Source organism: Halichoeres trimaculatus, unplaced genomic scaffold (assembly GCF_033239565.1).
Source record: "Halichoeres trimaculatus isolate MK-OKI-2021-1 unplaced genomic scaffold, fHalTri1.1 fHalTri1_scaffold_19, whole genome shotgun sequence".
NCBI lineage: Eukaryota > Metazoa > Chordata > Actinopteri > Labriformes > Labridae > Halichoeres > Halichoeres trimaculatus.
Window position 1 is genome coordinate 24,145,543 of NW_027437197.1, and position 20,276 is coordinate 24,165,818.

At 41.3% G+C, this 20,276-nt stretch overlaps 1 protein-coding gene across 1 annotated transcript in view; it reads right to left on the reverse strand.

The window, feature by feature from the left end:
* Positions 1–20,276, reverse strand: part of LOC141808585 (E3 ubiquitin-protein ligase SH3RF3-like) — a 180,237-nt gene that overhangs the window by 5,113 nt on the left and 154,848 nt on the right. The window contains exons 8-9 of the mRNA XM_074695252.1: positions 17,170–17,495; positions 3,212–3,576 (exon numbers count right to left, since the gene is read on the reverse strand). Of these exons, the coding sequence (XP_074551353.1) occupies positions 3,212–3,576; positions 17,170–17,495 (691 nt within the window). The remainder of the gene's footprint in view (positions 1–3,211; positions 3,577–17,169; positions 17,496–20,276) is intronic.

The window sequence follows — 20,276 nt, forward strand, 5'->3', positions numbered from 1 at the left end:
TATTAGTGACACTGTATTTACCATACCCATATGTGCCAATTTCATGGTTATTAAATACATTTAGTCATCTTAAAGTTTTTATTACTGATTTCAATTAAAGGCTTTTTCTTTCACTGAAAGTAGTTTAAATATGTCATATATTTAATTAAAAGTGTATATGTTTACATTTCCTGAGAGAAGTGGTTGTCATCATTTGTGCCTACGAATGGTCTGAGGAGCTTCCATATTTGTTCAGAAAGTAAAAACAAATTCAATGAAGAAAATATTGACGAATCACAGATTTGTGTGTCAAACATCTGTATGCACTATTTCATCACAAATGTGTGCGTATGCACTGTCTGTGAAATAGGCCCAATGTTTTTTTGTGTTACTATCACTGTCAATTCTCCTTTTTATGTTGTTTGTTGGTTGTTTTTTTTCTCCAAACCTATGCAGATTATATATGTAAAAGTAAACGCCTGACAGTAATTGTCTGTGTATGTAACTGTTTGACAATAACAAAAGGTAGACAGAAAGCCAATTGATGGTGATGACCCTCTGTGGGCAGAAACATTCCTGAACAGGCGGACCTCAGCCTCCCTCCGTTCCTCTGTGGGGTGATTGCCTCCAGCTGGGGAAACTCACAGGTGCTCCCAATAACTGCTGATTAAAGAGGCAACCTGTGGACCGGATTTCGATAGTTTTTTTCCACCAAGTACACTTTCACTTAATTTAAAACACTAGATCTATAACATCTTGACGATAGGTTTCAAAACTGTTTATTAAAAAAAGCGGTAGTTGTTGTTAGAAAGTTGTTAGAAAGTTAAGTATAAAGTCAGTGTATAAAAAAACGGTATTTGCAAAGTTTTCCCTAAACAAAAGAACCTTTTCTTTCACCATCTTCAAATGCTGAATGTAGAAATTTCCCCTTTCTGCATTTCCCAGAAGACTTTTTAACAAACCTTGTGTAATAAGTTGTTGAAAGTCATTTGGAGACTAACAGCTAATGTGAACATTCATTCCACAGCAAATCAGACTGAAACTGTTTCCACTTGGTTTGATAAGCTGGAGAATACAAATTTACCCAAGTATTACAAAGACAAGATTGCTTTCCCCTTCAACTCTCCCATACCACACACACACACACACACACACACACACACACACACACACACACACACACACACACACACACACACACACACACACACACACACACACACACACACACACACACACACACACACACACAATGAAGGCATGGTTTGGTGTGATAACTAGATCTTCAGCACACTGCTGTAAAAAGCGAGGACTCTACTTGTTTCCATTACGACTTTTTTTTCCTCATGAAGCGCCTGCAACCTGCGGCTCTTTGACTCCTTTGCAGTGGCTCCTTGTAGCTTTAAAAATATATATAAAATTGAAATAAAGTTTTTTTTAATTTTTTTTTACAGAGGATATTTATGATTTAAGAAACTGACTGAATAAAATTATGTGTTAACATTTAGTCAAACTAAACCTTCATCCCATCTGTCAATAAAGCCTGCCACCGCCCTACTTCACAACATCAACAGCCCACCACCTTTCCATGCACCTCAAGTTTTACAGCCCTGGTAAGAAAACTAAATCTACAAAAAGACAAATCTGGAAGAAAATACAGATTTTAATTCTGTGTTAATAGATTCATTTAACTGCCAACGTGCCGGATCATAAACATGTCTGTTTGTATGTAACGACACATGAGCAAACAACAAAAAATTATGAGTTAAGCCACAATATCGCTATGTGATCAATTCAAGTATTCCTCCAAAACAAATTATTTTTTTTGCAAATTTTACAAAGTTCAAGATTTTTCAAATTCTTGCAGATCTTTGAAATGTTTTGTAAATTTTCATTTTTTTAAAAAAAATGTTTGAATGCTTGCAAATTTGACTAATGACATTTTTTCAATTTTTGCCCATTTTCTCTATCTTTTTTTTCATTTTGCAAATGTATTAAATAACTTTTTTTTTTAATTTTTGAAGATTTTTAAAAGTTTAAAAATGTGTTTTTTTTTTTTTTAATTTTGATTTTTATGGGAATTTTTGCAACTTTGCCCCTACTCTTCAACATTTTCAAAATCTCAATTTTTTTTCAGATTGTTGGAAATTCAAAATTTCTAATTTTCTTGCACTAAGGGTTGAAACGGCTGCACGGTGGTGCAACGGTTAGCGCTGCAGCCTCACAGCAAGAAGGTCACCGGTTCAAATCCCCACCTCGGCCGGTGGGTCTTTCTGTGCGGAGTTTGCATGTTCTCCCCGTGCATGCGTGGGTTCTCTCCGGGTACTCCGGCTTCCTCCCACAGTCTAAAAACATGCTTACCAGGTTAATTGGTCACACCAAATTGTCCCTAGGTGTGAGTGTGTGCGTGCATGGTTGTCTGTCTATGTGTCAGCCCTGCGATTGACTGGCGACCAGTCCAGGGTGTACCCTGCCTCTCGCCCAATGATTGCTGGGATAGGCTCCAGCCACCCGCGACCCTGTAACAGGATAAGTGGTATAGAAAATGGATGGATGGATGGATAAGGGTTGAAACAAAGTACTAAGAAATCACATTCACAATTTTATCAATTAGCAGTTAACAGTTGACAAGTCTGCGACTGTGTCTATTTTTAAAAGATTTACTCGGATTGCTGTATGTGTGTGTGCGCTCATGTGTGAGCTCATTTTGACCCTGCACTTCAATATTTAACACCACAGCACTACCTTTTCTTGACCTGAACAAAAAGATTTTTATAAAAAAAGTCTGCAACATTTAAGAAATAGGAGGAATATTGCTAAATCATTTCAGTTATGTAACAAGAATAAAAAGAAAAACGCTGTGTTATTGCGAGGCTCCCCATCAGACAGCCCTTCTCCAGGTTGGACTTTCCAAAACTGCCCTCCACACCTCTTCCCAACACACTCTCCCTCTGTTTGTGAATTCAAGTGGGAGTTCACCTCTTTGAGTGCCATCCAAATCCTCTGAGAGTGGAGTGGGAGTGGGTTGTTTGACCCTGCAATAGTGAGTCTGCATTGATGTTGGATTACTGACCATGTGCAAAGCTGTCACGGTACACGCTCTGAAACATTCTGAATTCATGTTTTAACCTGCACAGACGTCAGTGGCTCTGGTTGATCAAACTAATAAAATGACATAATTAATGTTTTTCTGATCGAGTGTTTGATGTTGATAAGCTTCTCTGTGTCTCACCTCTCTCTGGACAGGGGTTTGGGTTCAGGCCGGAGCACCATCAGAGGGTTTCCAGCACGCGTTGGTGGGGGTGATAAAGGGAAGTTGGTGTCCAGAGATCCCGACTTCCTGTGCAGGGGCTCCAGCCCGATGGCCCCCGCCATCTCGCTCTCGATCGGACAGGAACCTGCTCGCCCCTGAGACGCCATGGGACAGGAACCTGAGCGGGCGTGGTGGTGATGGTGGTGAGGATGGTGTGCAGGGTCGGTGGCCACGGGGCAGTGACTCGGGTCGTGGGTGGGCGGGGAGGAGGGAGGTGATCGAGGTTTCTTCTTGGCTGCCGCTCCAGAAAGGAGCTTTAATAAACCTGCTGCTTTTCTTTCCTTCTGAGGATGGGTGGATAGAGGGGGGAGGAGGAAGAGGAAAGGGGAGAAGATGACAGAGGCCAGAGCGGGGGAGGAAGAAGGAAACAATAAAAAAGAGATGCTGGTGAGATATACAGAAATACCGGTTTCATAAGTCCTATCTTGAAAAGTGACATGATAGTAATAAAACTGGTGTCTGTATAAACACTGCTTCATATTGTCTCTTTTATTTATTTAATGAAAAAAACCTTTAAAGCTTGAACATAGGCCGAACAAATTTATACAAAAAAAAATCAATGAACCCAGTAAGGTGATATTACTTTTTTAACACAGTTTTTACGGTAAAAAAATAACACGTAGAAAAATTTCCCCAGACCACAAGACGACTGGATTTCACGCCAACAACTGATTAAACTGACCTAACTGTAAAATGTTTAAAGTCACACAAACAGTCAGAGAAAGTTACAGTTATCCTTCACTTCTTTTCCTGTTGATGTCTGTAAACTCACACTCTGAACCCTTTAGAGTGCAGAAACATGATCACATCACCCCATTCTTCACTCACTCCACTGGCTCCCTGTCTCCACCAGGATTGAGTACAAGGTTTCCCACCTCACGCACCAATGCATCAATGGACATGCCCCTCCTACCTAAAGGAACTCCACAGAACACAACATGCTCCCCCCGCTCCACCCACTAAAACCTCTTCCAGACACCCAGGACCAGACTGAGGAGATGAGTAATCGGGTCTTCTGTGCTGCTGCCCCACGTTTGTGTAATGCCCTCCTTGACACCTTAACAGCAACACAATCCACTGACTGTTTTAAAAAGGGGCTATAAACATTTCTTTTTAGCAAAGCTTTAAGCAAACTCTGACGCTTTTAAGATTGTCTGTCGCATGACAATGTTTTAAAATTGCTTTTAAATGTTTTTTTTTTAATTGTTTTATTGCTCCTTTAATCTTTTCATATTCCTTGTTTTCTGTTTTTATGAAGCTGTTGCACTTTGAGATGTTTTGATGAAAATGGCTTCATAAATAAAATGTTTTACAATAACAACATCAATAATAATAATAATAATAATAATAATAATAATAATAATAATAATAATAATAATAATAATAATAATAAAACATTATATTATCATTATTATTAGCATCACTTGTAGTGACAGACAGTGGTCACTGAGCTCCCAGCCACTTCTCATTCTCCTCATCCCACATTGTTAAATCTTAGTACCTCCTGTTTTGTAACATCTCAATGGACGACAAAGCTCACTCCTGTGTTTCTTTAATAACTGTCACACTCACTTAATCAAATTCACCTGTTCAACTGCTCGTTAACACAAGTATCCAATCAGCCAATCATAACTCAGTGCATTAAGGCATGGAGACATGGTCAACACGACCTGATGAAAAGTGATTTGAGGGACTTGGAAATGGTTGGCACCAAAGATCCTGGTCTGAGGATTTCAGAAACTACTGCAATTACTGATCTACTGGGATTGTCACATTCAACAATCTCTTGATTTTACACAGAGAGACCTTTGTAAGTACTTATAAGATGCTTATTAACATTATTATTTGTTTATAAGACTATATAATTGCTTAATAAGTGTTTAATAAGGTCATTGTAATAGTTACTAAAAGACAACTTAATCTATAAGGTATATGGAACCTAACCCTAACCCTGTTTGTTTTTTGTCTTCTGCTTTTGTCTCTCATGAGCCCTACCCCAGCCCTTCCCCTAAACCTAACCATTCGGGGCCCCATGCCTAAACCTAACCTGTGGGGCCTAACCCTTACAGTGACCTTATTAAACACTTATTAAGCACTTATATAGTCTTATAAACAAATAATAATGTTAATAAACATCTTATAAGTACTTACAAAGGTGTTAGTAATGCTTATTACGGGACCTTAATATAAAGCGATACCCAAATCTCACACAGCTACCTGTGTGTGTCTGTGTAACCTGCAGTCAGAGAGGATCTCCTGCAGCGTCTTTAGATCAAACCAGCCCCAGGGAGAGGGGTGGATGCTTTTCGAGATTTGATACTAGGCACAAGTAGCCGACTTGTTTTGATTAAAAAATGTCAAAGATGACAGGACCAGACTTAAAAATAAGAGGTTAATCTGGAGAAATTACAAGTCTGACCTAGATTACTCAGCCAGGCGCGGAGCAGGAGCTGCAGATTTAATAGGTTCAAGTGCTGAGTGGTCTGTAGGGTTAAAACTGGTGTTTTCAGGATGGAAGTACAGATGCTACTTCAGCGTCATCGATGTAAGAGGGAAAAACAGGCATATGAACATTATGTCCTAGACCAAAACCTGCTCAAAAACTGAATTCTTCTACCAAATTAAAGGTTTTGCAAAAAAAAGTAAAGTAATAACTACTTTTCCTTGTTACTAATTACATTTATAGAGTAATTTAGTTACTATTTCAATTACTTTAGGAGTAAGAAGTAGAAGTAAATTGCTTAACACTGTTGATCAGTGACAGAAGGGGTCATCTCTTAATTGAAATGTTGGCAGTTTCAGCCACATCAACTCATGTGACCTCAGGCGTCCCCCAAAAGTTAACCCTGAGCTGCTTCTGAGTGGAACAGCCAACAGGATGAATGTGTACAAGTGAGAACTGGTGGCACTTCGGAGCATTCTCTAACACCAGTGTGTGAAAGGGTGAACTGTTATGCAGCAGATCAAGCAGCTCGAGGTCAACCAGCACACTGAATGCAAAAAGACCATCACTGTTTGATTACTCTACTCCTGTCCTTCAGACCAAGGAGGAAACAATAGTAGAAGCAGCAATTATTTCAACAGCTCAGAGACGGAAGCTTTAACAGAGGATTCATTGTATGAATAGCTGCTCGTCACAATGTGTGTTTTTCACAGATAAGCAGAGCAGTTAGCAACGATCCTTCACAATAAATACACCTGCACTCGCTGCGCCGTTCTTTACAAAAATTATTGATTACTGCTGGAGTGGTTTTCTTCAAGGCCCCAGTGGTGGTGCATTCACACTTTTTGATTCATGTTTATCATCATAGCAGTGCTAAACAATACTTCCCATTCAGCCTGACTCTGTTTGACTTCAGGAAAAAAAAAAAAAAAGCTTTGTGTTGTCTGCTGCTTGGCGTAATTTTACAGTCTCAGCCGTCGTAAGACATATATCAATTCAAGGCATGCCTGAGCATAATTTCTTTTCGATGTGTAAAGCCTCCATATCAGCTCTGTCTCTGCCTCTGCCATCTGTTTCTGTGATATGTGGGTTGCTGGATCAAGCTTTGGCTTTCTTTAACATTCATTTTCCATTAAGACACCGTCTTTGCATGGCAGTGACGGACAGTTGTCATAGCAACAGCATGGGGTGGCATACATGAAAGCTAAAAAAAAAAGAAACCAAAATAAAAACTCTGAATGCACCCTAGTTTGTTATTTTCTGGGAAACAGAATTGGTTTTAAATGAGGACAGAAACAGAGAGGGAACATGTCGGAGAAAAGAGGACGTTTGAAAAAGGTTGTTACAAAGACTGGAGGAGAGGAGAAGGTAACACTAGAATGTTAAGAGCCCTAACAGCTCAGCTAACACATTCTCCAAAGTTTATCTCAAAAAAGAGAAACTAAAACCTTCAAATTCTGACTCTGAGTATACAATTCATTAACATCTAATTATTTCTCTTTGTGTTGGTCTTTTTTATCTGTGCCTCTTAACTTTGATTAGGTTTATCAAGAAACAATCCATGTCCTTCACTTCTACTGTTTGTATATAAATTTTTAAATCGCAGCCATATCTGTGTCTTTACCCTGTTTTGTGCTGACAGCAGGTGCTGCTGACTCGCCCCTTGTGGTAGGTACACCCGGCTGTCACACCAAATATGCAAGCCTTTGCAGATGGCTCAGTAATACTGCCGACGACAGCAGCAGACTTGGAGTAAACCTGCCTGAGCTTCATGACTGCTGCATATAGCAGAAGTTGTCAGGAGACACAGAGTCGATCAAAGTAATGATCTACCTGGTGAGCGACAAGGAATAAAAAGAAAACACAACCCTGCTGACAGACTTTGTCCCAGACTAGCCATTCTCCATGAATTTATACACTTATTAAGGTTTTATTCATAAGCTATCTGAGGAGTTAATATTAGAGAACAAACATTACCACTGACAACTCGAGAATCCACCCTTTATATTAAATGTTTATCCTTTTGGGGTCGCAGTGCATGGGGCCCAACCCAGCTCTCATTAAGAGGCAAAGAGCAATGTGAGTTAGCCTTATGCTAACAAGGTATGTGTCAAATACCTGTGATTAGCTTGTGATAACATGCCAAGTCAGCACAGCTCTGAATGACCTAGAAACGCGATGCTAATGGTGGTTACTGGGCTAATGGGTGTGCGCTGCTGCTGGCACTGATCCAAAGAGGAGGAGCTCCGTTTGAATGTTGTGTTTACAAACAAGTAACAAAAATTCCTGCAGACCCTGCCTTTGGGGGGTTAACTTGGCTCATGCACACCGCTTATCAATGTATTTTTATTGTAACTTTTATTCCAACATGCATACAGGCCCATGTGGTCTTTCCACATCATTCCCCAACATATCGTTGAATGTTTCAATTCTAAAGAGATAAGCTACTTTCTTCAATGATTAACAAACTTATCAAGTTGAGATTATAAACAAGGTTTCATATACTTTCCCTCATCATCACCTCTTAAAAGATGCTATGAGGAGGATCTGTTTTAATTGGACTGTCTCGCCACCTTCTGGCCCAGAGTCTCACACACACTGACATAAATGACTTTAAGTGAGGTGTGTTTGTTTTAGAATTCAATGGAGATCGGATTACCTTTGTTCAAGACAAATTTTTACTGGATACAATGCAGGAGGTAAGGTATTTATTAGTACAGTTATGCAGCACTGCTCTACAGACGTACAGACAAGCAAACGTTGCAGTAGCCAGTTACATGTAGTGCTATCGGCAGCCCCGTGCTCATATCTGCAGACTAATGTGACAACAAGTAAACACTGTCAGTTGGTATGTAGTTTAGTAGCTGTCTATATTCAGCGCAGCTGGCAGCCCTGTGCTCTAAGACATGTCTGTAATGTGTAACGTTAGTGAATCCTGGTTATGTCCTGCCAGTCATCTACCAATCAGAGCTAATGTAACCTCACTCTACATTTTATTGATAGACTCTCAAGTTTGAACAGACCACTGCAGAATAACTGCTGACTGTGGGTTGGAATGAACATTACTGCTGCATGATTTGGGGAAAAGGTGCGATTTGCGATTAGGTGGACAATATTGCGATTGCGATTGTGCTTGCGATTTAATAAAAAAAAGTTGTGTCATGATGAGTCTACAGACTTGCTTGGTTATCATGGAGAAAAATCTGAATTGCATGTGCTGACATTGCGATTGCGATAATCGTGCAGCACTAATGAACATTAGCACAAACAGTTTAGCTCCTGTGTTAGCCTTTAGCTCTTGCTCTATCTCTCTCCTGTTTATCTTTCTTCTGCTCTTCTGTCCTTTTTCTGTCTGACAGTTAGGCTCCAGTGTCCACCATCACTACAAAACTAATCACAGAAATTGTTTTCAGCAGAGAAAAACACAGATCTCTCTTTACAGTGGAGACTTAAACATGCCATAAATCAGTCTGGTCCTGCTCAACCCTCTCAGGAAGCTGAGTAGTAGCATTTTAAGATAACCTGTAACCTGTGATAAGTGTGGATTAGGATCAGGCTTATATCTAGAAGGGAGACTTTTTCAAGATCACTTTCAAACTCCTCACAGCCCCTTTAAGTTACTCAGATGTGTCAGGCCGACAACTTGACACACTGTTGACACTGTAGGTCAAATAGAGTATTTGACACAAAACTATTAAACTCAACCATGACATCTACGTCATAAAGTACGATGTAACAGTAAAGCCTCCAATAAAATCTAAAGAAGGACTCAACATCTGTTCAGTGCCCTAATGACCGCAGTTAGTATACATGTGGCACAGTCCAGAAAAAAAGTGCTTACAAAGCAAGGAGCTGGATAAACACGCTGACTCAGCAGACACTCTGTAGAAAACAAAACGCTTTAATTGCTTATTCTTACACTCACAATACCAGTGCTTTAGAGATCTCCACAATACTACCTCTGATTTATGTAAATCAGGTTTACATAAATATAATAATGCTCTGGCACTGACACACACACACACACACACACACACACACACACACACACACACACACACGCACACACTCACACAGTTTCTCTGCTTCTCTTCCTGTCATGCAAACAAAGCTTGTTAGAATTTTAATTACAGAGCGGGAGGAGAAGATGAATACAGAGATGAATAGACAGAGGGAAAATGGAAGGATGCTGAGGAAGGAAGGGGTTATGACAAGGGAACGAGGTGAAAGGGAGGGCAGACACAATGAGAGAAAAAAGAGAAGGGATGGAGAGACAGAGAAAGACAGAACAGGAGAATGAAGAAAAGAGAAAGAAGGAGGTGGGACTGAAAAAAGTGAATAATCACTCCCTCCCTTCTTTCATCTGCAGGCTTAAAAGCTTAATCTGCCTCCTGTGAGTGTGCGCTTGCCTGTGTGTGCGTGTGCTCCTGTTTTAAGGGGTGCTGTGCTCATTTAAACCACAAGATGGCACCACACACTCATGTCTAATCTGTCACAGCCGTTTGGTCTGATTTCAGCCTTGCTCTGCAGCACACTGGCAGGATCTTGAAGCCAGAGCGAAGACGTAATGTTTCTTCTTTCTCCTTAAAACACACAGTGTTTGACATGAAAACCACAGCGAAGGTGTGTGGTGTTTCAGGACAGCCAAACCGGAGGAACTGCTTGCTCCTATAAATCAAAATTTGGTTGCTGACCTTTCAGAATAAGTGCAGGGGTGTAAAAATTGCTTGAGGTTGACAGGAAAGATGCTCAGGATGCTAGTTTCTGTCCACCCACTGAGGTAATTACACTAATTTACCCACCCACGCTCAACACTCTTTTGGATGCTTTTAAGGGAAATTATGTGACAGAAAAATAATACCAAAGCCTCCCTCAAAGGTTCAAGAAGAGATAAAAGAGTCAGAGTCAGAGTGCATGTTTTGTCGGTGCACTTTCAAGCCACTTCATAGTGGAAAAAAGATCATCTTTCCAACTGAAAAATACAAAGAGTTAAAACCACTCAAGATTTTTAAATGGTTTAATAAAAGAGGAGTACCTGGAAAATTCAGTTTCCACCATCTTAAAGATAGTGGAGAGCTACCTGTTTGTTTGCTTACAAATTCATCACCTTAGCCTCCTTTCTGATTTGGAGATTGAAATTCTGATAATATGTGATGCAAGAATATCAAAATACCCAATATATTATTGTTATGAGCAAAAGTCAAGTTGGCTCATACACTGCAGAACATCAGTGTTCTGTGGAAGGAAGAACATGTGAGTGTTGTGTCCAGAATGTGAATAAAAGACCAAAATATTAATGCCAAAGTGATGTTCTCACATGCTCATTTATGTTTGGGTTGGGGTATCTTAAAGTCAGGGTCTGCAGGATTTACAGAGAAAATAAAATGTGAAATTTTAAGGGAATAATCCTGCTCAATTGTCACTCCTGGGCCTCTATGTGTGTGTGTCAGTGTCAGTGTCAGCGTCTGCCTCAACCCCCTCCTCTGCCTGTATGTTGATGTTCTGGTTATATCGGTAAGTTTCTGGGTGGAGGCGTGGTAACATCACTGAGCCCTCAGTGCACAAGTGAGTTTATGTGTTGATAATAGCAAGTGGAAGCTATTCAGGGCAGCTATGGTGGTGGACGTAGCACGGAGGAAGAAAAACACAATCAAAGTTTAAAAAAAACACCAAACAGATAAAGCTTTTTCCTAAACAATAGTGAAGCTGAGCTCAAATTTCACACGCTTCCGGGCACTTGGAGAGCAGCACAGGGATGAAGAGCGATGTGAGCAGGTACATGTCAAATATCTGTGACTATCTTGAGGAGGAGGAAGAGGTTAGGGATGGGATTTGAATTAGGTACTTTTATAGGTACCGACCTAGTTTGGTCTGCAATACCAGGTACCGATTCACATTAAAGTAAAAGGTACCATGTTAAGGTACCTAAACACATCCTTATGACTGTGAAGCAGTGGAAGAGTAGGCAAATTTCCATGCTGCAGCAAGGTTATATATTGAAGAATTAATATGTTCAGGAGAAAAATTTTGAGATTGTATTATTGAAATTAATATTTATTACAACATATACATAAAAAGTACCTAAAATTTGAGTACTGATTAGGATTGTCAGGTACCAGGCATTGGTACTGTATCAATAGCCGCTTTTCACCAAGCAGTCCGGGTCGGTTCATCTCGGTACGGTGCGCTTTTAGCGGCGTTTCCACTGACTCATCCCAGAACGGATCCCTAAAAACTGAGACGAGCCATCCCACTTTTTGGGACCCTTTCGTATGGGTGCCAGACTGAACCGATCCGCTCTCGGGAGGTGGAGCAACACATTGCAGACTGTTGATTGGTCAAAAGAATCGTCACTTACCCCAACAGCGGCTGCATTTCTCCTGGCGGCACACAGACTTCTCTGAAACAAAGCTTGATTGTTCTTTGTAACAGAGAGTTACATGAAAATCACAGAGAGGATGAAATGCTGCATGTCTTCCATCTGTGCTCTTTGTTTACTGTGTCGCGTTTTCTTCTTTGTTGGATTTAATCGTGGGGTAAGCTGCTACGGCGTCACGCTATTGTTTACCAGCTGCGGCTTCCGGCATCTGGCTTAAACGCTGCCCACCACGAGAGGGCACAGTTTGCTGTGGAAACGCAAACGGAATCAGACTTAACTGTCCCAAACCGTACTGAACCAACCCGGACTGCTTGGTGGAAACGCAGCTATAGGTACACATCCCTATTGCTGGGCTAGAGAGTGTGTTTACATAGTCAAGGTTGGAGGCTGTGGGGTGTGCGCTTCTGCTGGTGCTGATCCAAGAAGGAGGAGCCCAGTTTGAGAGTTGAGTTCACTAACAGGTAACAAAACTTCCTGAAGACCACATTTTTAAAACTAGTAACATTTTGGCCCTAAAAGAGGTTGGTAGCGTAGCTTCAATGTCAGTTCTCTGCATGTATTCTAAGAAAAGGAGCTGAGGAGAAAACAAAAACAAGAAAAAGTACTTTCCTTATGAAATGTTTGTAAAAGTGAAAACAGAAGAGCAGATGAAAGTGAAAGTGCTAAGTCATGTCTTCATTGACTTCCATGCCTTGTGTCCTCATGACGACTACCATTCATCATCCTTTCAGCAGCCCCAGAGTCTCACATGCCCACTGACATCCTGCGAGCCATTCCAACAGCCTTTGTGTTGGCAGTTGACTTGCAAGCGCACACTTCCTGGAAGAGTCTAAAAACACATCTCAATGTCCAACATGACATGTGTCTGCAGAACTGTCGCTGTGACAGTGTGCTGTACAGAGATTACCCTAACTGTGCACGCCAGACAGCTATCATAGCTGCTCCATCACTTCCTGTGTAACAAAGACCGACTGTGTGGCACTGTCATCGCCCAGACTCCAAACCTGGAGCTGCTGCCCTGCCAGGCTCAAAGCCACACAGGGTATGTGTGATATGAATGCAGCTGGGGGTAAACATGTTTTCAGGGGATGTCATGATGATATAGTATCTTGGACTCTGACTGTCAATTGTTGGTCATTTTGTTTGCCTGCACACTGCTCTGACACGTTTGATATGTGGAGCTGGTTTATCCAAACACTGAGATGTGTGTGTAAGTTTCCTTCAGAGCTGAACTCTTGTCAGGGCGTAGAGTCTGTTCTGAGACGATAACTGGATGCTTTAAGTACAGATAATCCAGAGGAAGCAGCTCATTCAAATAAATACTGTCTAAGATTTATAGACTCATAAAAGTCTGACACCATTACATTAAAAAGTTATTAATTCAGGCATTTCTTTGAGAATAATCAAGAACACATTTTGTGCTCCAGACAGAATGCCTAAAACAATCCCTGTTTCATAAACAAACTTATTAACTGACAGCAGTTTGACTACAACATCCCAACTTTTATGAGATATATTCAGTTTGTGAGTCATAATCTTGAATATGAGTTCATGCCATCTTTGAGGGCGATGATGTAAACAAGGCCGCTGCCTGCTGTTCCATAGTCAATGAGCTGTTTGTCAGCTAGCCATAGATTAGCTGTCCCAGACTGTGGAGCCAACAGTGAAACAAATGGAGCTGAGACAGATGCGAGCTTTCCATGTCATCCTTCACTGTCAGCGCAGGGCCGATTTAACATCCACGGCTTTAACGTGCCGCAGATCCCTCAAAATACAGCGTGACAATCAGACTTCATGCCAGCAGTGTTTGTGAGTGACACTCGCTGAGGTGGGAGCGGACTCTGGACTCTGTACCACACCACACACACACACATGGTCACAGACACGGTGCAGATAAGTGATGTTAAAAAAACAGACGAAACTCATTTCCTGTTTTTGCCTCATGTTGTTTCAAGTCATTAAAAATTCACGAGGTGACTTTTATTTACATGATGACCAGCGCTTTAGGTGGCTAATAGAAATGGAAATTGCATCATGTCTTATTTCTTTAACCTCTTATTACTGGCCTGATCTCAAACAAAACGGGTTTGTGTTCTCGTAATGGAGGTGTTGACTTTATCACACATTCAATATTTGGTTTGCTTTATTAAACTCTATGCCTGAACGAAACAGCTGCCTGACTCCTGATATTTTCACTGAGAATAAAGCTTTAAATTTCACACTATTCTCATCATTAAGATGTAATGATTAGAGCCCAACCAATTAATCGGGCTGATTATGCCTGTCAATGATTAATCAACATCGGCCAAAATGTAGCCGATTATAAAAAATTTAGCTTTACGGAGATTCTGTCACTCCTGCTCCTGTATGTCTGTGTGTTGGGCTGCACACTGAGTGCCCGCCCCCTCCGTCCACCATTGTGTAATGTAAGACTTTAGAATGTCGCTTTAACGTTGCCCAAGGACACATCGCCATGTGGCGCCCAGAGCTGGGCTTGAACCTGCAACCTTCCGATCACCGACCAAGCGCATTCTCCAACTGCGCCACCGACGCCCCCACCAACTCCCACTACAGTTCTTATGTTGACAGATTTATAATTAAAGTTCCTTGTTTTAATTTAATAGTGTTCTGTCTCTGTCCTCAATCATATGGGTATTATAATAAATTCTGTTCATATACAGTATATGTCCTGTGTATATCAATAAATTTATTATATATCAGCCGATATATCGGATATCGGTCTATTTATCGGATATCAGCCTATATATTGGATATCGAATTTTCGGCCCCAAAAATCCCATATCGGTCGGGCTCTAGTAATAATAACCATTAGGGATGGAAAGGTTTATGTAAAAAATCGCGTTTCCTAACTCAGTCTGGGGGGTGCTCATGTTTTTCTTTTTGACAGAGTTTTTATGACAGTTTGAGTTAGACATAGAGGTGTCAAAAATATTGATACAGCAATATAACACGATGCAACAATATATCATGATACTTTGACCTGTGATAAAATATTGATATTTCAACTCCTAATTTCAATATTTTTGTTAAAATAAAAGTTAATGCAAGTAAGTTGGAAGTACAATACATCTTCCACCCCTCCACTGTGGTTGATGGCTCCGAAGAGCTACTCCGCTGTATGTTGCCCATAAACTGTATAATAAATATAATCCCAAAGTATATTTAAAATATTTCATCCCTAAACTTGATGATGTGGGTTTGGATGCTTTAAGCATCAGCGTTTCTCTGTTCTTGGGTCTGTTAGTTTAAAATCATTTAAAGTTTAATTTTTACAGTGTAGTAGACTGATAAAATGATAATCAGTCATGTTTTGTGCAATATTAGATCTTTTATGAGTAACACTGGTTACACCAAGTGACATTTATCAGTTTCACCAACTGACCACATCTTTAACTTAATCATTTCTTTGCGACATTAGTTTAATGTCACAGTAGTTTGATTTGACAAACTTGATGCATTTTGTGTTTTCAAGTTAAGTGTTTGTATGAAACACTGCATCTGACATTATTTTAAGAACACTGAAATAGAAAAAGTTGTGTTCAATCAAGTTAACTATAGAACATCACAATGAATCACAATATTGTGATATGGTGATATTATCATATCCCAAGTATCATGATGCGTATCGTATCATATGGTTCATGCCAATATTCACCTCTAGTTAAATGGTGTACTTGCGGCGTTCTGCTGGGAGCACTTTAGATTCAGTGTGAGTTCTGATGACGGGGGTAAGAAAGTGGAGGATAAAACCACGACTGAGTGTTGCCAACTTGGAGACTTTGTCGCTACATTTAATGACTTTTCAGACCCCTCTGATGAGTTTTTTTTTTAAAGACAGAAAGTCTTGTGACTTTTTCTGGAGTTTGGAGGATCTGAGGTTAAAGTGTGTTTTGATCTCCTCAATGGTCAGCGTGTGTGAGTCTCTCCCCTATCCAAAACACAGAGACAGTCCTCTTTACTCACAGAGCAGACAACTGCATTCACATGAATCACCAAGTGTGTGCCTTATTGTGGTCCCAAGCCCAGGTAAAGGAGGAGGGTTGATATTTAGACATTTAAAAAAACAAGAATGGACAGAAGAAAGTTGATTTTTAGTTCTAAACACGTTGATGATGTTGTGTTTTTCCTGCTTTCTGTCTCTCTCACATTATTTCTCTCTCCTACAGAGTCCATGCCAGTTACATGCAAATGAATTATTATGCAGATTAGACAGCAGAGATATTTAGTGGCTTTTAGCGACTTCTGGGACAGACAATAGTGACTTTCCTTACTGTGGAGTTGGCATGTTGAAACTGGCAATGTTTCACTCGGCTTTAATGATGTTTGAAATGGGAAACAGCCTCATTCTTTCATTTTTTTTTATCAATATATATGACATAATGAATTAAAACTAATCAGTTAACAGTGGATTATTAGGGTATACGGTAATCTGGGGTGTTAAAAACAACAATGTACACCGAACCAAACTGAAAACTGTGACCAAACCATAAGAGCTGAATTGTAGATTTTGTGAACCGTTCCATCCCTTTAAGCCCCAAAAATGTGAATCAATAAATAAAAATCACTGATAGACAAGAAGATGTGTTTGTTTATCTATATCAAAACGTGAAGTACCGATTCAGTCATACAACTTGTATGAAATCTCTCCTTTCTCCCTCAGACACGACAACATGTTGTACTAATGAGTATTCAAAGAGTAATTTGTGATCATAGATGAGGATTTTCATTTTCTGGAGTGAGTTCCCTCACAGTCTGTCTCGTCTGGATGTACCAGGGCAAGTGATATCCTTTAATCCGCTCTGTAAATTAAATATGAAGTTACAGTATTCAGCTCTTCATTATGCGTGTGGAGAAAACAAAAGAAGTTGCATTGTTATAAGACATCCAATTATTCCTTATGAGGAAGGAGCTGGTTTCTGAGGAGAGCTGTTTCCACAGAGGATTTTCTACAGAATGATCATTAAATGTTATTTAAACAAGCCTATAGTGTTTGTCACTGAACTGAACTGTGCCATTCACCAGAATCAGGCTCACCTTCTCTGCTTTGGGTGCAAGGGCGCCCTGCGTGGAGACGTGGGAGGGACCTGGCGATGGAGGATGCAGGGGGTTTGCTGACTCCCCGTTGAGAAGCGCTGCTGACACGTTAGGAGGCGTGAGACAGGAGAGGGGGGAGGAGAGGGGAAGGAGGGGCCTCGAGGCAGGAGAAGAGAGGGGCGAGGGCCCCAAGCTGGGGCCTGGAGACACCATGGAGAGCGGGCGACCAGACTGGCCTGGACAGCGTGAGGGGGAGGAGCTCTGAGGACGCAGGGGGGAGTTGGCTGACGTGGGGCGCTCCGGGCTGCCAGCAGGAGGACTGTGGACTGAGGGACACAAACACAAACAAAGGCGTCAGAACAACTGTGAGAGCAGACATCAAGTTTGGACTGTTTTATAAAGGAACATGAGAATAGTGAGGAAATACATCATCTACAACTCCAGGTTTGAAAACTGGTGATCCTTACTGAGGTTGTTTAAATTCTCTAAGTCCATAAAATTGAACAAGTTTGTGTAAAGCAAAACTGATGTGCTTGAGTTACTTGACCAATACCTGAGTATCCCACATTGTCTTTATTGGTAAATTAATGGTACACTTTCATAAGGTCGCAGCCAAGTGGCAGAGGGAGTCAGGTTCGAGGTCTCAGGATCCCATTTCTGCTTTTTGCAGATGATGTGGTCCTGTTGGCCTCATCGAACACTGACCTCCAGCTCACACTGGGGTGGTTTGCAGCCGGGACGAAGATCAGCACCTTTAAGTCCGAGGCCATGGTTCTCAGTTGGAAAAAGGTGGACTGCCCACTCCGGGTCAGGAAAAAGTCTTTGCCCCAAGTGGAGGAGTTTAAGTATCTCGGGTTCTTGTTCACAAATAAGGGGAAAAATGGAGTAAGAGATTGACAGACAGATTGGGGTGGCATCTACAGATTGGACGCTATACCTGTCCGTTGTGGTGAAGAGAGAATTGGGCCTAAAGGCAAGGCTCTCAATTTACCAGTCAATCTACGTTCCAACCCTCAGCTATGGCCATGAGCTGTGGGAAGTGACCAAAAGAACAAAATCCCAGACACCCTCCGGCAGACAAGAGATTTCTCTCTGCAGGGTGTCTGGGCTCTACCTTAGGCCCCGTTTGCACGACGTGTCATCCGAAAGTGCTAAAATGCAGCGTAAACGCAGTGTAAAAAATCTGCGTTTACACAGAAACGCTAAGAGACTGAAAACCCTGTAGTAAGCATGCAAGGCCTGCAGGTGGTGCTATAACTGTCTTGTCCAGAAGCAGCTTCAGGGAGAGTTGAGCCGATAATCTGGTGTATTGGGGAATACTAAGGGCAAAAGTGGAACGACAGATGCACATTTTGTATGAAGACAGCAGATACAGCAGATTGATCAGCACAAGCACGGCACAGTAGTCTGTGATGATCGTTACAACTGTACTGTTGTCCTGTTGCGCTCACACGAGGTGGAGTGTGACGTCAGCATTTCCACTGAAAACGCCGGCGTACTGTTTACACAGCAACGGTGTCTGCAGCGTTTCAGAAAAATCCCACTCTGGAGGCCGTTCTCAAAAGTTTGCGTTTTAGGTCGGCTGAAACGCCGTTTCCATGTAAACGCGAGGCTGAAACGCGACAAAACTTTTGCGTTTCACCCTAAAACCGTTGTCGTGTAAACGGCATCTTAGAGATAGGGTTTGGAGCTTGGACATCCGAGAGAGGCTCGGAGTAGAGCCGTTGCTCTTTGGCATCAAGAGGAGCCAGATATGGTGGTTCATACATCTGATGGGGATGCCTCCCAGTCGCCTCCCTGGGGAGGTGTTTCTGGCATGTCCACCTGGGAGCCTTGGGGTAGACCCCAGACACGGTGGAGAGAGCTGGCCTGGGAGTGCCTCTGTTTCCCCTCAGAGGAGCAGGTGGAAGTGGCCATGAACAGGGGTCACTGGTCTTCTGGTCTGCTGGCTGATTGCTGCCCCCGCAACCCAGACCCCGATAGGCCGGAGAAAATGGGATGTAATGTCACTTTCAAACAGCAGACGCCTGTATATCCTTACGACACCTAACTCACCGTTTGGTGCTTTAGTCCACCACAGTACTACAATGACAAATCTAACTAATGAAAAAGAAAATCCTGAAATAAAGAATTTCTATTTTTTCTTGATGATACTGACACAATAAAACTATGATTTAACATTTTATTGCGTTAAATATGCATCACATCTTGTAATTTACCAGCGTAAAGTACATGTCTGATTTCTGGCAAGAAATTAACAAACAACAAAAAACGATGAGCTGAGCGACATTATCAATACATCTTTCCAATTTGATTTTTTTTTGTAGTTCTTTAATTTCATGAATTCAAAAAATGTCCTGTTTAGATAATTAATCAATATATTCTAACTATACATAACATTTTAAACCCTGTTATGTTGTTATTGTGAGGTAAAGTAGATTCTGTAGCTTGACTTAAATCCAGGTGAGATAAGACAAATGTCTTCTTTGATTGTTAAGGTTGCAGACCTCTGACCTTCAGTGATCAATGCACCAAGCACCTTTCACGGGATGATCACAGAAGGCTGGGGAGTGCAGTCCTTGATGAGGGAGTTCAGGTAGGCAGAGGCTGTTCTGGTTTCTGTTTTTAACATTAGCAAAAGATTTCTGAAATTTAAATACTGGAAGAAGAACAAGCGGGCGGATATCAACTACACGTTTCTTCATGAATAGTTTAACTGCAGCTGAGGTTTGAATTAGCCAGGAAGGAGTTGCAGTGGTCATTGTGAGCGATCTGCACCAGGAGCTGTGTTTCACTCTCTGACAGGTAGGGCTGGCTCTTCCTGACTTTGTTCAGGTCAAAACAGCATGACCTAACAAATGAGGCCACATGAACTCTCACGGTGAGCAGGGCGTCAATCATGACACCCAGGTTCCAGGGCAGACTCTTTGGGCACAAATTGGGATCTTTGGCTGCATAAAGAGACCGGCTGGGATGACAGGGAGCACAGTCTTTGACAGGTTGGGTTCTGTCTGCATAAAAATAGTACGAAAAACAATGGGGAGGAAGAAGAGCACAAAGTACAGTGGCGTATAGAGAAGGAAAAGCTTTCACATTATTTCACAGAA